The sequence below is a fragment of the Anomaloglossus baeobatrachus genome, chromosome 1 (assembly GCF_048569485.1).
Source record: "Anomaloglossus baeobatrachus isolate aAnoBae1 chromosome 1, aAnoBae1.hap1, whole genome shotgun sequence".
Taxonomy (NCBI): domain Eukaryota; kingdom Metazoa; phylum Chordata; class Amphibia; order Anura; family Aromobatidae; genus Anomaloglossus; species Anomaloglossus baeobatrachus.
In genome coordinates this window covers 814,870,460-814,887,475 of record NC_134353.1, presented here as the reverse complement: position 1 = coordinate 814,887,475, position 17,016 = coordinate 814,870,460, and the positions used below count along the sequence as shown (strand labels likewise).

Genomic DNA, 17,016 nt, shown 5'->3' with positions numbered 1-17,016 from the left:
ACACAGTCAGGTTCAGGGCCGCAGAATTCCGATGGAAAAACGGCCCTTGGGACAGTAAGTCTGGTCGGTCTGGTAGTGCCCACGGTTGGCCGACCGTGAGATGCCACAGATCCGGGTACCACGACCTCCTCGGCCAGTCTGGGGCGACGAGTATGACGCGGCCGCAATCGGATCTGATCTTGCGTAACACTCTGGGCAAGAGTGCCAGAGGTGGAAACACATAAGGGAGCCGGAACTGCGACCAATCTTGCACTAAGGCGTCTGCCGCTAGAGCTCTTTGATCGCGAGACCGCGCTATGAAGGTCGGGACCTTGTTGTTGTGCCGAGACGCCATTAGGTCGACGTCCGGCACCCCCCCAGCGGCGGCAGATTTCCTGAAACACGTCCGGGTGAAGGGACCATTCCCCTGCGTCCATGCCCTGGCGACTGAGGAAGTCTGCTTCCCAGTTTTCTACGCCCGGGATGTGAACTGCGGATATGGTGGATGCTCTTTCCTCCACCCACATCAGAATCCGCCTGACTTCCTGGAAGGCTTGCCGACTGCGTGTCCCTCCTTGGTGGTTGATGTATGCCACCGCTGTGGAGTTGTCCGACTGAATTCGGATCTGCTTTCCTTCCAGCCACTGCTGGAAGGCTAATAGGGCAAGATACACTGCCCTGATTTCCAGAACATTGATCTGAAGGGTGGACTCCTGCTGAGTCCACGTCCCTTGAGCCCTGTGGTGGAGAAAAACTGCTCCCCACCCTGACAGACTCGCGTCTGTCGTGACCACTGCCCAGGATGGGGGCAGGAATGATCTTCCCTGTGATAATGAGGTGGGAAGAAGCCACCATTGCAGAGAGTCCTTGGTCAACTGAGAAAGGGAGACTGTCCTGTCTAGGGAAGTTGTCTTCCCGTCCCACTGGCGGAGAATGTCCCATTGAAGTGGACGCAGATGAAACTGCGCGAACGGGACTGCCTCCATTGCTGCCACCATCTTCCCTAGGAAGTGCATGAGGCGCCTTAAGGGGTGCGACTGACCCTGAAGGAGAGACTGCACCCCTGTCTGTAGTGACCGCTGCTTGTCCAGCGGAAGCTTCACTATCGCTGAGAGAGTATGAAACTCCATGCCAAGATACGTTAGTGATTGAGTCGGTGCCAGGTTTGACTTTGAAAAGTTGATGATCCACCCGAAAGTCTGGAGAGTCTCCAGCGCAACATTCAGGCTGTGTTGGCATGCCTCTTGAGAGGGTGCTTTGACAAGTAGATCGTCTAAGTAAGGAATCACCGAATGTCCCTGAGAATGCAAGACTGCTACCACTGCCGCCATGACCTTGGTGAAAACCCGTGGGGCTGTCGCCAGACCAAATGGCAGAGCTACGAACTGGAGATGGTCGTCTCCTATCACGAAACGTAAAAAACATTGGTGCTCTGTAGCAATCGGCACGTGGAGATAAGCATCTTTGATGTCTATTGATGCAAGGAAATCTCCTTGAGACATTGAGGCAATGACGGATCGGAGGGATTCCATCCGGAACCGCCTGGCGTTCACATGCTTGTTGAGCAGCTTTAGGTCCAGAACAGGTCGGAACGAGCCGTCCTTTTTTGGAACCACGAAGAGATTGGAGTAAAAACCTTGTCCTTGTTCCTGCAGAGGAACAGGGATCGCCACTCCTTCTGCTCTTAGTGAGCACACCGCCTGCAGAAGGGCATTTGCTCGGTCGGGATGTGGGGAGGTTCTGAAGAACCGAGGCGGAGGATGAGAACTGAATTCTATCCTGTACCCGTGAGACAAAATGTCTGCTACCCACCGGTCTTTGACCTGTGGCAGCCAAATGTCGCAAAAGCGGGAGAGCCTGCCACCGACCGAGGATGCGGAGGGATGAGGCCGAAAGTCATGAGGCAGCCGCCTTGGAAGCGGTTCCTCCGGTTGCTTTCTTGGGGCGTGAATGAGCCCGCCAGGAATCTGAGCTCCTTTGCTCCTTCTGAGTCCCTTTGGACGAGGAGAATTGGGTCTTGCTGGAGCCTCGAAAGGACCGAAACCTCGACTGCCACTTCCTCTGTTGAGGTTTGCTCGATCTGGGCTGGGGTAAGGAGGAGTCCTTACCCTTGGACTGTTTAATGATCTCAGCCAATTGCTCACCAAATAGTCTGTCTCCAGATAGTGGCAAGCTGGTTAAACATTTCTTGGAAGCAGAATCTGCTTTCCATTCCTTTAACCACAAGGCTCTGCGCAAAACGACAGAGTTGGCAGACGCCATTGAGGTACGGCTCGTAGAGTCTAGGACAGCGTTGATAGCGTAAGTCGCAAACGCAGACATTTGCGAGGTTAGGGACGCTACTCGCGGCACTGCTGGACGTATGATAGAGTCCACCTGTGCCAGGCCAGCTGAAATAGCTTGGAGTGCCCACACGGCCGCGAATGCTGGAGCAAACGACGCGCCGATAGCTTCATAGACAGACTTTAACCAAAGGTCCATCTGTCTGTCATTGGCATCTTTAAGTGAAGCCCCATCTTCCACTGCAACTATGGATCTAGCCGCAAGCCTGGAGATTGGGGGGTCCACCTTTGGACACTGGGTCCAGCGTTTGACCACGTCAGGGGGAAAGGGATAACGTGTATCCTTAAGACGTTTGGAGAAACGCTTATCTGGATAAGCATGATGTTTCTGGACTGATTCTCTGAAGTCAGAGTGGTCCAGAAAAGTACTCAATTTACGCTTAGGATACCGGAAATGGAACTTCTCCTGCTGTGCAGCTGCCTCCTCTGCTGAAGGGTCTGGGGGAGAAATATCCAACAGTCTATTGATGGCCGCTATAAGGTCATTTACCATAGCGTCACCATCAGGGGTATCTAGATTGAGAGCGGTGTCAGGATTAGATTCCTGATCACCCACCTCTGTCTCCTCATACAGAGCCTCGTCTCGCTGAGACCCTGACCAGTGTGATGACGGCGAGGGTCTTTCCCAGCGAGCCCGCTTAGGCTGCCTGGGACTGTCATCCGAGTCAGAGTCTTCAGCCTGTGATGCCTGGGACCCCCTTGAAGTACGGATTAGTTCCAACTGAGGGGGACCGGGGAGCATAGACACAGCAGTGTCCATGGTCTGAGAAACTGGCCTGGACTGCAAGGTTTCCAGGATTTTTGTCATAGTCACAGACATCTTATCAGCAAAAACTGCAAATTCTGTCCCCGTCACCGGGGCAGGGTTCACAGGCGTCTCTGCCTGGGCCACTACTACCATAGACTCTGGCTGCCGAAGTGGCACAGGGATTGAACATTGCACACAATGGGGGTCATTGGAACCTGCCGGTAGATTAGCCCCACATGCGGCACAAGCAGTGCATACCGCCTGTGCCTTGGCACCCTTGCGTTTTGCGGATGACATGTTGTTGTCTCCTCAGAGCAATGTAGGGTATAAGCCAAGAAGCGACTGTACAGTGCAATATAAATATATATGGTACAGGGAAAAAATGCACCAAATAACACTGTGGCACTAGTGGGGCCAGCACTTATGTGCAGCTTACCGCCCGCATAAACGCGGGTGTGTGGTCGCCAGAGTCCCTTGTCTGAGTCCCCCAGAGCCTGTGTCCGTTCTCCAGCCAGACTGCATGCAGGAATGGCTGCCGGCGTCCTGTGGAGAGGGGCGGGCCCTGGGCGTGTTGAGACCAAGAGCGGGAAACTTGCGTCCCCACTGTGCCCAGTGAGAGGGCTGGAGCATGTAAATAAGGCTCCAGCCCTCGGCGCTGGCTATAGAACAGCGTCTCTCCCTTTCCCTGATTGACAGGGTGGGGGCGGGAACGAAGCAGAGCTAGGCCGCAAAAGCCGGGGACTAGAGTTATGAGCGCTGCCGCCGTAAAAGCGCGGGCAGCGCGAGTCCCCGGCGCACTACAAGTCCCAGCGGCGCCGCCGCTCCCGGAGCGGCCGGCGCGGTAGTTCCCAAGACATAAAATCACTCAGCTAAGCTGCAGTGACTCTAACCCGAGCGCGCAGCGCTAGTGCCCCCGGCGCACTAGCACACCCAGCAAGCCTGGAGTGTGCGTGGCCTGTCTGTGCGGGGACACAGAGTACCTGAACGTTGCAGGGCCTTGTCCCTGACTGTACTCAGCTCCTCCAGCAGGGTCTCTGGGTCTGTGGATGGAGCTCGGCCTCAGGGTTTGGGGGCCGGTAAGATCCCACTTCCACAGAGCCCCTCAGGGGGATGGGGAAGGAAAGCAGCATGTGGGCTCCAGCCTCCGTACCCGCAATGGGTACCTCAACCTTACAAACCGCAAGTGGGGTGAGAAGGGAGCATGCTGGGGGCCCTATCTGGGCCCTCTTTTCTTCCATCCGATAGAGTCAGCAGCTACTGCTGACTAAACAGTGGAGCTATGCGTGGATGTCTGACCTCCTTCGCACAAAGCAGAAAACTGGTGAGCCAGTGATCCCACTGGGGGTGTATAGCCAGAAGGGGAGGGGCCTTACACTTTTTAGTGTAATGCTTTGTGTGGCCTCCGGAGGCAGTGCTATACACCCAATCGTCTGTGTCTCCCAATGGAGCGCCGAAGAAAATATAATTGAGTGTGAGTGTGAGTGTGAGTGTGTGTGTGTGTGTGTGTGTAAGTAATAATAATCTCTCTCTATATCTACACACATATACACAATCATACTTTGCTCACTATATGACACTATTAAGATAACATCTTGCTAAAATTTCCGTGTCTTACAGTCTGCAGTGCCAGACCTCCCTGATGATTGCTTCCTTAAAAAGGAGTGTCTCCAAGTTTTTACCACCTAATCTGAGAGCAGCATAATGTAAAGACAGAGACCCTGATTCCAGTGATTTATCACTTTGGCTGCTTTCACACATCCATTTTTTGCCGTCCGGCACAATCCGGCAAAAAAAACTGATGCAACGGATCCGGCGAAAAGACGGATCCGTTGCATCAGTTTTTTCCATGCGTTCCTTCCATTTTTTTTACGGATCCATCGAGCTACTGAACGTCGTTGGATTCAGTCATATGCCGGATGACGACGGATCCGGCGCCCATAGGCTTTCATTGTAACTCACGCCGCACGGCGCTATATGGTTTTTCGCCGGAGTCAAAAAACGCTGCAAGCAACGTTCCATCCAGCTGCTGGATCAGCTATTTACGCCAGATCCGGCAAAAGCCAGATGTAACCCGAGGCACAATCCGGAGCTAATACAAGTCTATGGGGGAAAGAATGGATCCGGTGGCAACACATGCCGGATCCGGTTTATACCGGATTGTGCCGCACGGCAAAAAACGGATGTGTGAAAGCAGCCTTACTGGGCTGCGTAGTGGAGCGTTTATAAAATCAGTTTAATTAGCAGGAGATTACTAGTAGAGGACTACTTGGCGTGCTACCAAGTAGCCCAGCAACTGCATGAAGCTCAATATATCCCTGCTCTACATTCAAATAACTACTAGATCTGCAGCAAAGAAAACCATAATTTTATCAAAAGGACAGCAAACAGCTCAGTAAGTGACACATCGCTGGAATCAGGATTTCGGTCTCCAAAATATGCTTCTCTCGGTAGCAAAATCCTGGAGAGATTCCCTTTAAATCATAGGAGCACAACACTTAGGAATGCTCTACCCCATCACGGAGATAACCAAGTAGCTGCATAGTTATCTTTCTTGATCTGTGTAAGGCCTCATTCACAATGCGCCAACCAACATTAACCCCACATTACCCCTTTCACATCTTTACATTACTGTTGCTCACAGATGTGTCGTCTAGCTAATAAATAACTTTTTTGGCACAATCCTTCGTAACAGTAGTAATGTAAATTTGTATCCCAATAAATATATTTACCGTATTTTCCGGGGTATAAGACAACTTTTTAACCCCTGAAAATCTTCTCAAAAGTCGGGGGGTCATCTTATACGGCGGTGCACAGTGCCATCATGGCTTTACTGCAGTTGTTTGCCCACAACAAAAGATATTCTCACCCCTCCTCCGCTTACGCACCCTCCAGCTGCTTCTTTTAGTCCGCAGACACACATACCCCTCTGTGATAGCGTCCGATGCACGGAGCGGCCGTTGCAGGAAGTCGTCACGGCTTTACTGCAGTTGAATGCTTTGTGGCGCCACAAAGCATTCAATGGCAGTAAAGCGCTGACAGCAGCAGTGGTCCCGTACACCGCATATGATCATGGAGAGGTCTATGGGCCTGCGGTCCACAAGAAGCACTCCTACATGATTGCGTCCATACACAGGGTCGCCACTGCTGTCAGCGCTTTACAGCAGTTGAATGCTTTGTGGCGCCGTAAAGCATTCAACTGCAGTAAAGCCATAATGACATCCTGCAGCGGCTGCTCCGTACATCGGACGCTGTCATGGAGGGGTCTGTGTGTCTGCGGTCTGCAAGAAATAGCTGGAGGCACCGCTGGAACGGCGGAGAGGTGAGAATATATTTTATTCTGTGTAAACAACTGCATAATAGGGGACAAGCAGGTCACCAGGAGGACATAACTAAACAACGGGCACATTAATCGGGTTGGCTTATACTCTAGTATATATGATATATCCCAAACTCTATATTTTAACTGGAACAGTGGGAGGGTCGTCTTATACACCGGAAAATACAGTAAGCAAATAGTTAAGAGAATAGAGCAGCTCTTACTTGCACCATGAGTGAGCCAGCCAGTTCAGGCCATTTAACTGATAGTCCCTTAGCTCCAGTGTATCAGTCCCTCCAATGTAGGATGGCTGCTTCTTTAGAGCCACAAACCTCGGCCTCAATTTTAAAACCTGTAAAATATAATACACAATGTAGTGCACACTGCATTAACGCATGTTTGCCAGAGTAAATACATCCACAAGTCGGAGATCTCACTTCAGGTTGATGAAGCTCAGGATAAGAAGGTAATGACTTAAAAACGGATTTTTGTGTACTCACCGTAAAATCGTTTTGTCTTAGCCATCATTGGGGGACACAGGACCATGGGTGTTATGCTGCCTATCCATAGGAGGACACTAAGTAGATGCAAAAGACATTAGCTCCTCATCTGCAGTATACACCCCCTGGCCAGGCAAGGCAAGCTCAGTTTTAGTACACAAGCAGTAGGAGAAAAATATAGTAAGAACTTATCTTAACGGAGGAACATGAGAAAAAGAGTCATAACCAAATAAGGTACTGAGAGAACCAAGGCCTTACAGGGCAACAGGGTGGGTGCTGTGTCCCCCAATGATGGCTAAGAGAAAACGATTTTACGGTGAGTACACAAAAATCCGTTTTTCTCTGACGCCTCATTGGGGGACACAGGACCATGGGAAGTCCTAAAGCAGTCCATGGGTGGGAAAAATAAAAGAAGACAACACAACCCAAGGACGAGGAACCAGTCCCAGACAGTTTGGAGCCCCTACTGAGAGAGGTGCTCTACTGCCGTTTACAGAATTTTCCTACCCAGATTTGCCTCAGCTGAAACCTGGGTATGGACTCTCTAATGCTTTGAAAACGTATGTAGGCTAGACCAGGTCGCAGCCTTACACACCTGTTCCACTGAAGCCTGATGCCGAACGGCCCACGAAGCGCCAACTGCTCGCGTGGAATGAGCCCGCAGCCCACTAGGACTGGGCTTGAGTTGCAGGCGGTAGACTTCCTGGATCGCAGAGCGAATCCAGCGAGCCAGACTTGCCTTTGAAGCTGCATGTCCCTTCTAAGGCCCCTCAGGAATGACGAACAAAGAGTCCGTTTTCCTAAAGGGGGCTGTCCTGGACATGCAATATCTGAGAGCTCTGACGAGGTCTAACGAATGCAGAGACCTTTCCACCCTATGAACTGGGTGCGGACAAAAAGAAGGCAGAACAATGTCCTCGTTCAAATGAAACGGGGTAGGAACCTTTGGAAGAAAATCCGGAAGGGGGCGCAGAACCACCTTGTCCTGGTGAAAGATCAGAAAAGGCTTGCGGCAAGAGAGCGCTGCCAGCTCCGAAACCCGTCTGATGGACGTAATTGCCACCAGGAATGTTACCTTCCAGGACAGAAGAGCAAGGGAGGATTCCTTAAGATGTTCAAAGGGGGACCTTTGGAGACCGTCCAGAACGAGATTGAGGTCCCATGGGTCCAGCGGCCGTTTGTACGGGGGAACTAGATGGGAAACGCCCTGGAGGAAGGTCTTGACTTGCGGTTTTTGAGCCAGGCGGCATTGGTAGAAGATTGAGAGCGCTGAGACCTGCCCTTTAAGGGAGCTGAGGGCCAACCCCGCTTGCAAGCCAGACTGAAGAAAATCGAGAATTCTGGGGATGGCCAGAGGCATAGGCTGGACGTTAGTTTCCCTGCACCATGAAGAAGGGAATTTTGTTTACTTACCGTAAATTCCTTTTCTTCTAGCTCCTATTGGGAGACCCAGACAATTGGGTGTATAGCTTCTGCCTCCGGAGGCCACACAAAGTATTACACTTTAAAAAGTGTAACCCCTCCTCTCTGCTTATACACCCTCCCGTGCATCACGGGCTCCTCAGTTTTGGTGCAAAAGCAGGAAGGAGGAAACTTATAAATTGGTCTAAGGTAAATTCAATCCGAAGGATGTTCGGAGAACTGAAAACCATGAACCAAAAGAACAATTCAACATGCAACAACATGTGTACACAAAAGAACAACAGCCCGAAGGGCACAGGGGCGGGTGCGACAATTGGGACGTCCAAAAGCAGTCCCTGGGTGGGTAAAAGAATACCTCGATAAAAAGAGCCGAAACGGCCCCCTCTTACAGGTGGGCAACCGCCGCCTGAAGGACTCGCCTACCTAGACTGGCGTCTGCCGAAGCATAGGTATGCACCTGATAGTGTTTCGTGAAAGTGTGCAGACTAGACCAGGTAGCTGCCTGACACACCTGCTGAGCCGTAGCCCGGTGCCGCAATGCCCAGGACGCACCCACGGCTCTGGTAGAATGGGCTTTCAGCCCTGAAGGAAGCGGAAGCCCAGAAGAACGGTAGGATTCGAGAATCGGTTCCTTGATCCACCGAGCCAAGGTTGACTTGGAAGGCTGCGAACCCTGACGCTGGCCAGCGACAAGGACAAAGAGCGCATCTGAACGGCGCAGGGGCGCCGTGCGAGACACGTAGAACCGGAGTGCCCTCACTAGATCTAATGAGTGCAAATCCTTTTCACATTGGTGAATTGGATTAGGGCAAAATGAAGGTAAGGAGATATCCTGATTGAGATGAAAAGGAGATACCACCTTAGGGAGAAATTCTGGAACCGGACGCAGAACCACCTTATCCTGGTGAAACACCAGGAAGGGGGGCTTTGCATGACAGCGCTGCAAGCTCAGACACTCTCCGGAGTGATGTAATTGCCACTAGAAATGCCACCTTCTGCGAAAGACGTGATAAAGAGACATCCCGCAGCGGCTCGAAAGGTGGTTTCTGAAGAGCCGTTAGCACCCTGTTGAGGTCCCAGGGTTCCAGCGGACGCTTGTAAGGTGGGACTATGTGGCAAACTCCCTGCAGGAACGTGCGGATCTGCGGAAGCCTGGCCAGGCGCTTTTGAAAAAATACGGAGAGCGCCGATACTTGTCCCTTGAGAGAGCCTAGTGACAAACCCTTGTCCATTCCGGATTGAAGGAATGAAAGAAAAGTGGGTAAGGCAAACGGCCAGGGAGTAAAACCATTATCAGAGCACCAGGATAAGAAGATCCGCCAAGACCTGTAATAGATCTTGGCGGACGTTGATTTCCTGGCCTGTCTCATGGTGGCAATGACATCCTGAGATAATCCTGAAGACGCTAGGAGCCAGGACTCAATGGCCACACAGTCAGGTTGAGGGCCACAGAATTCAGATGGAAAAACGGCCCTTGTGACAGCAAGTCTGGGCGGTCTGGAAGTGCCCACGGTTGACCCACCGTGAGATGCCACAGATCCGGGTACCACGATCGCCTCGGCCAATCTGGAGCGACGAGAATGGCGCGACGACAGTCGGAACTGATCTTGCGTAACACTCTGGTCAGCATCGCCAGAGGAGGAAATACATAAGGCAGTCGAAACTGCGACCAATCCTGAACTAATGCGTCCGCCGCCAGAGAATTGGGAATTGGGAAGGAGCCACCACTGAAGAGACTTCTTGGTTGCAAGGGACAGCGAGACGTTCCTGTCGAGGGAAGTCGACCTCCTGTCCCATTTGCGGAGAATGTCCCATTGGAGTGGCCGCAGATGGAATTGCGCGAATGGCACTGCCTCCATTGCTGCCATCATCTTCCCCAGGAAGTGCATGAGGCGCCTCAAGGGGTGTGACTGACCCCGAAGAAGAGATTGCACCCCTGCCTGCAGAGACAGCTGTTTGTCCAGCGGTAGCTTGACTACCGCTGACTGTGTATGAAACTCCATCCCGAGGTAAGTCAGTGATTGGGTCGGGGGTTGGGGCTGTCGCCAGGCCGAAAGGCAATGCCACGAACTGAAGGTGTTCGTCCCCGATGGCGAAACGCAAGAAGCGTTGATGTTCGGGTGCGATCGGCACGTGGAGATAAGCATCTTTGATGTCGATCGATGCTAGGAAGTCTCCTTGTGACATCGAGGCGATGACCGAGCGGAGAGATTCCATCCGAAACAGTCTGGTGCTCACATGCCTGTTGAGTAGTTTGAGGTCCAGAACGGGACGGAATGATCCGTCCTTCTTTGGCACCACGAACAAGTTGGAGTAAAAGCCGCGACCCTGTTCCTGAGGGGGAACAGGGATCACAACTCCTTCTGTCTTCAGAGCGTCCACTGCCTGAAAGAGTGCGTCGGCCCGAGCGGGGGGCAGAGAGGTTCTGAAGAAACGAGTCGGAGGACGAGAGCTGAACTCTATCCTGTAACCGTGAGACAGAATGTCTCTCACCCATCGGTCTTGAACATGTGGCCACCAGGCGTCGCAATAGCGGGAGAGCCTGCCACCGACCGAGGATGCGGTTCGGGGATGCCGAGAGTCATGAGGAGGCCGCCTTGGAGGCAGTGCCTCCGGCGGCCTTTTGGGGGTGTGACTTGGACCGCCACGCATAGGAGTTCCTCTGGCCTTTCTCCGGCCTGCCGGACGAAGAGGATTGGGACTTGGCGGAGGGACGAAAGGACCGAAACCTCGATTGAATTTTCCGTTGCTGAGGTCTCTTAGGTTTGGATTGGGGTAAGGAGGAGTCCTTTCCCTTGGATTCCTTAATAATCTCATCCAATCGTTCGCCAAACAAATCGGTCGCCAGAAAACGGCAAACCGGTTAAGAACCTCTTGGAGGCCGAGTCTGCCTTCCATTCGCGCAGCCACATGGCCCTGCGGACTGCCACGGAATTAGCGGATGCCACCGCTGTACGGCTAGCAGAGTCTAGGACTGTGTTCATGGCGTAGGAAGAAAAAACTGACGCTTGAGAAGTCAGAGACGCAACCTGCGGAGCAGAATTACGTGTGACTGCATTAATCTCAGCCAGACAAGCTGAGATAGCTTGGAGTGCCCACACGGCTGCAAAGGCCGGGGCAAAAGACGCGCCCGTGGCTTCAAAAATCGATTTCACCAGGAGCTCTGCCTGTCAGTGGCATCTTTCAGCGATGAACCATCTGCAACCGATACCACAGATCTAGCCGCCAATCTAGAGACTGGAGGATCCACCTTGGGACATTGAGCCCAACCCTTAACTACGTCAGAGGGGAAGGGGTAACGTGTGTCAGTAAGGCGCTTAGTAAAGCGCTTGTCCGGAACTGCCCTGGGCTTCTGGACAGCATCTCTGAAGTTAGAGTGATCGAAAAACGCACTACGTGTACGTTTGGGGAACCGAAACTGGTGTTTCTCCTGCTGAGAAGCCGACTCCTCTACAGGTGGAGGCGGGGGAGACAGATCTAACACCTGGTTGATGGACGAGATAAGATCATTTACTAAGGCGTCCCCTTCAGGTGTATCAAGATTGAGGGCAACGTCAGTTTCAGAGCCCTGAGCTGCGACGTCCGCCTCGTCCTCCAGAGAGTCCTCAAGCTGGGAACCCGAGCAGCGTGAGGAAGTCGGGGAAAATTCCCAGCGAGCCCGCTTAGCCGGTCTGGGACTGTGGTCCGGGCCGGAGTCCTCCACGTGGGACCTAGGGCCCAACCTGGGAGCGCGCTGCGGCGCGGACCGAGAGGGGCCTGGAGGCGACGATCCAACAGGGACCGGGGCCTGTGTAAGGACCGGTCTGGACTGCAAAGCTTCTAGCAGCTTGGCAGACCATTTGTCCATAGACTGAGCCATGGATCGTGAGAGTGACTCAGAGAGTTTCTCAGCCAAAGCAGCAAACTCTGTCCCTGCCGCCTGGACAGGGGTAGCAGGGGGGTCTACCTGAGCCGAGGGGCCCACTAGTGACCGAGGCTCCGGCTGAGCAAGCGAAATAGAGCCGAGCATTGCTCACAGTGAGGGTAGGTGGAACCCGCAGGTAACATAGCCGCACAAGAGGTAGAGGCCGCAAAAAAACCCTGTGCCTTAGCACCTTTGCTCCTTGTGGACGACATGCTGTTGTCTCCTAGGAGAGTGATCAGTGAGGGTATATGGGAAAGGGTATACAGCCCGACCGAACAGAAATATCTATAAAGAATATGTATCTATTCCGGCACCCTATGGGGGACCAGCACCGGGTGACCGGTGTGGCTTACCGACCGCTAAAAAGCGGAGTGTGTGTCCTCCAGATTCCCTGCCTTAGGTCTCCCAGAGCTGCAGAGCTCTTCCCTGATAATCCTCCACCGGCAGAATGCCAAAAACATGGCTGCCGGGGCTCTCAGGGGAGGAGTGGAGCCGTGGGCGGTGTTAGAAAAAGTGCGGGAATCTGGGGTCCCCACAGTGATCAGTGAGGGGGGAGGAAACATACAGGATGCTCCGGCCCTCACATCTGACGTCAGGTCGGCAGTCCCGCCCTTACCCCTGACAGGCAGGCCCGGGGGCGGGATTTTTGCTACTAGGCCGCAATGAAGCCGGGGACTAAATTTAAGACCGCAGCCGACAAGCAGGCGCGGAAGTCCGCCGGTCTTCACAAAACAGCAGCTGCTGCAGCGTCCGGGAGAAAGGCGCTCCATGCACAGTCCCCATGGGGACACAGAGTACCTTATAGATGCAGGGCCCGGTCCCTGAGGATGAATAGACTCCTGTCCGGCAGATTCCCACAGGGGCTGCGGAGGGAGCCCGGTCCCAGTGAATGGATGACCGGTCAGGATCCCACTTCTCCCAGAGCCGCTAAGGGATGGTGAAGGAGACGGCATGAGGCTCCAGCCTTTGTACCCGCAATGGGTACCTCAACCTTAACAACACCGCCGACATAGTGGGGTGAGAAGGGAACATGCCGGGAGCCCCGTGGGGGCCCTCTTTTCTTCCAACCGACATAACTAATATGAGAATGCATGAGTGGATGTGTGCCTCCTTCCAAACAAAGCATAAAACTGAGGAGCCCGTGATGCACGGGAGGGTGTATAGGCAGAGGGGAGGGGTTACACTTTTTAAAGTGTAATACTTTGTGTGGCCTCCGGAGGCAGAAGCTATACACCCAATTGTCTGGGTCTCCCAATGGAGCGACAAAGAAAGGAAGATTTTCCACGTATGGTGGTAAATGCGGGATGAAGCAGGCTTTCAGGAGCTGATCATGGTGGAGATAACCTCGGGGGAGAATCCCGCTCTTGTTAATACCCAGGTCTCAATGGCCATGCCGTCAGCTTCAGGGCTCTGGAGTTCTGATGGGAAATGGGCCCTTGGGTCAGCAAGTCTGTGATGTCTGAAAGGCGCCACGGTACATCTGTGAGCATTTGTACTAATTCGGCGTACCAGGCGCGCCTGGGCCAGTCCGGTGCCATCAGTATCACCGGGACTCCCTCTGCCTTGATCTTCCTGATTGCCCGCGGCAGCAGGGGTAGAGGTGGAAATATGTAAGGCAGGGGAAGTGGTGCCAGTAGCAGACTAGAGCATCCGCGCCGATTGACAGCGGGTCGCGTGACCTGGCTATGAACGCGGGTACCTTTGTGTTCAACCTTTAGGCCATTAGATCCACGTCTGGTGTACCCCAGCGATTGCAAATGTTTAGGAACACTTCTGGGTGGAGAGACCACTCTCCGGCGGCCAGGCCTTGGCGACTTAGAAAGTCCGCTGCCCAGTTCTCTACTCCCGGTATGTGTACCGCTGATATCACTGACCCCGTCGATTCGGCCCAGCTGAGAATCCTGTGGGCCTCGAGATAAGCCGCTTTGCTGCGGGTGCCCCCCTGCCGATTGATATAGGCTACAGCTGTCGCATTGTCCGATTGGACTCGAATCTGACGACCCGCTAGCAGAGGGCAGAACGCCCTGAGCGCGAGGAAGATCGCGTGGATTTCCAGGATGTTTATGGGTAGGGAAGACTCCTGGGGCGTCCAACGTCCTTGTGCAGTGTGGTGCCGGTACACTGCCCCAGCCTAGGAGGCTGGCGTCCGTGGTCAGGACCAGCCAGTTCACTGGGAGAAAAGATCTCCCCTTGGATAGGGATGAGGACCGAAGCCACCAGCGAAGTGCATACCTGACTGCAGGTGTCAGGTGAAGAAGTTTGCCCAGGGAGAAGGGGCTCTTGTCCCAAGCAGCTAGAAGTGCCAACTGCAGTGGACGGAGGTGCAGCTGAGCAAAAAGGGCACTGCCTCCATAGCCGCCACCATCCTGCCTAGCACCCTCATGCTGAATCGAATGGAGCGAGACGGAGGACGTAGAAGGCAGCGTACCGCTTGTCGTAGAGCGATCGCCTTGTCCTGAGGGAGAGATATCAAGCCCCGATGGGTGTCCAGGGACATGCCCAGGAAGGTGATGGATTGTGATGGGACCGGGGATGATTTGTCCAGATTCACTAACCACCCTAAGCAGGATAGGGTGTCCACAGTGATCTGTACGCTGGTTGAGCAGTCGCGGAAGGAGGGGGCCTTGATGAGGAGGTCGTCCAAGAAAGGGAGAACGATTACTCCCCTGGCGTGAAGGACACTCATGGCGGCCGCCATGACTTTGGTGAAGACCCTTGGTGCGGTGGCAAGGCCGAAGGGTAGGGCTACGAATTGAAAATGGGAGTCCTGAACCGCGAAGCGGAGGAACATTTGGTGAGCTGGGGCGATGGGTATATGCAGGTACGTGTCCTTGATATCTATGGAGACAAGGAATTCCCCTTTGACCATGGATGCAATAATGGACCTTAGGGACTCCATTCTGAATCTCCGTACATGTACATGTTTGTTCAGGTGTTTGAGGTCGAGGATGGGTCGAACTGACCCATCTTTTTTTAAGGACCACAAAAAGGTTTGAATTAAAACCCCTGAACTTCTTGTCGTCTGGGACAGGTATTATCACTCCTGCCTTTTGGAGCGAGTGGATTGCTGAGTAAAAGGCCTTGCGTCGTTTTTGAGTCTTTGGGGGGTTTGAGAGAAAGAATTTCGTACCCGACCCCCGAGTCGGTTCTATGTGGTAACCGGAAGACACAAGGTCTCGCACCCATTTGTCGTCTGAGGTGGCAGCCCAGATGTGTTGAAAGAGCCGCAGTCGACCCCCTACGATGAGAGTGTCTTCCGGGGCGCCGAAGAAGTCATGGGGGGGGAGGGGGGACGTCATGGACGAGCCTCCCTAGTCCTGGACTGTTTTGGTCTAGGCTGCCATGACGAAGTGGGTTTTGGGGAGAGCTGAGGTCGGTCGGTCTCTGCGTAGTCCGCAGCTAGCGGCGGAGGCAGAGCGGGATGTCGACCAACCAAATGAGTTCCGAAAGGAGCGGAACGAGGACTGTGGACGTCTGGTGAAGGTCGTCCAGGGCTTCAGCTGGGGAAGGGAGGTACTCTTTCCTCCCGTGGCGTCCGAAATGAGCTTGTCCAGACGTTCGTCAAGCAATCGGTCTGGAAAATAGGGGAGGCCCGTGAGAGACTTCTTGGAGGCAGAGTACGCTCGCCATTGTCGGAGCGAGAGAGCTCTGCGGATGGCTATGGTATTTGAGGCGGCAAATGTTGCGCAGGTAGCAGCGTCAATGAAGGCCTGCATGAGGTACTCCGCCACAGCGGCAATTTGAGCTGTTACCACTGTGAAGGTATGAGGAAATTGAGATTGCTCAAGCGAAGTGTTAAGGGTTTCTGCCCAGACCGAGATCGCCTTTGAGACCCACACCGAGGCAAAGGAGGGCGAGAGGGAGGAACCCGCAGCCTCAAAAGGCAGAGCGGGCGAGGTGCTCCACCTGTATGTCGGGTCCTTGATGGAGTAGCCATCGGGTAAAGACAGGAGTGTCTTTGTGGCAAGGTGGGAGACCGGGGGGGGTCGACCGAGGGCGGATCGGCCCAGCCCTTATGGGCAGGTGAGGCAAAGGGGTACCAGGCCTCCATGAGTTTTCGGTTACCGAAGCGCCTGTCAGGTTTCTCCCTTTGCTTTGTGAGGATATCTTGAAACTCTGGGTGATCAGCGAAAACCTTTTGGGGTTTCTTTGCCCTCTTAAAGGAGACCGCATGGTCAGTGGTAGTGGATGGGGAATCCTCCACATGCAGAGTTTGGTTGATTGCTGCGATAAGGGAGTCTATTGCAGTTTGATCATCTGGGGAGGTTGAGACCAAGGAATCATCCTTGTACAAACAGCATTCTCCCTCCTCCAGCACTTCAGAAGCTGTGGAACGTGTGGTAGAGTCAGCCCTGTGTGCTCCCGAGGGAGAGCCCTGGGGGCCATAAGAGAGTGCTGGAGACACCTGGCCGTGTGCCCTTTTTCTGATCCCTGCAACCGGTGAAGCATGGGCCCGGATTTCCTCAGAAGGACCCTCCATAGGGGTGACAATAGGCTGCGTTCCGTCCGGGGGCCCAGAAGGATGCGGAGGATAACATTGCATAGCCAGCACCAGGTTCTGAGACAGTTTTTCCATGGATTGGGACAGAAACTGTGCCCATTCCGGTGGGCTGGGAGCTCTAGGCTGACGGTTGCAGCGGTGGTGGCGGGGGGTTTTGGGGGGCTACAGGGGCACAGGACTCACAGAAAGAAGAAGTGTGTTTACGTGGTAGCTCAGCGCAGCAGGTAGTGCAGGCTGAATAATAGACTATGTGAGCCTTAGCACTCTTAGTACCCTTAGAATTTTGCATGTTCCTGGTAGGAGT

General features: G+C 53.6%; 1 protein-coding gene across 1 annotated transcript in view; it reads right to left on the bottom strand.

Annotated features, from left to right (window-relative positions):
- CHD1 (chromodomain helicase DNA binding protein 1) overlaps positions 1-17,016 on the bottom strand; it is a 295,481-nt gene that overhangs the window by 201,089 nt on the left and 77,376 nt on the right. The window contains exon 11 of the mRNA XM_075325063.1: positions 6,610-6,737. Coding sequence (XP_075181178.1) covers positions 6,610-6,737 — 128 coding nt within the window. The remainder of the gene's footprint in view (positions 1-6,609; positions 6,738-17,016) is intronic.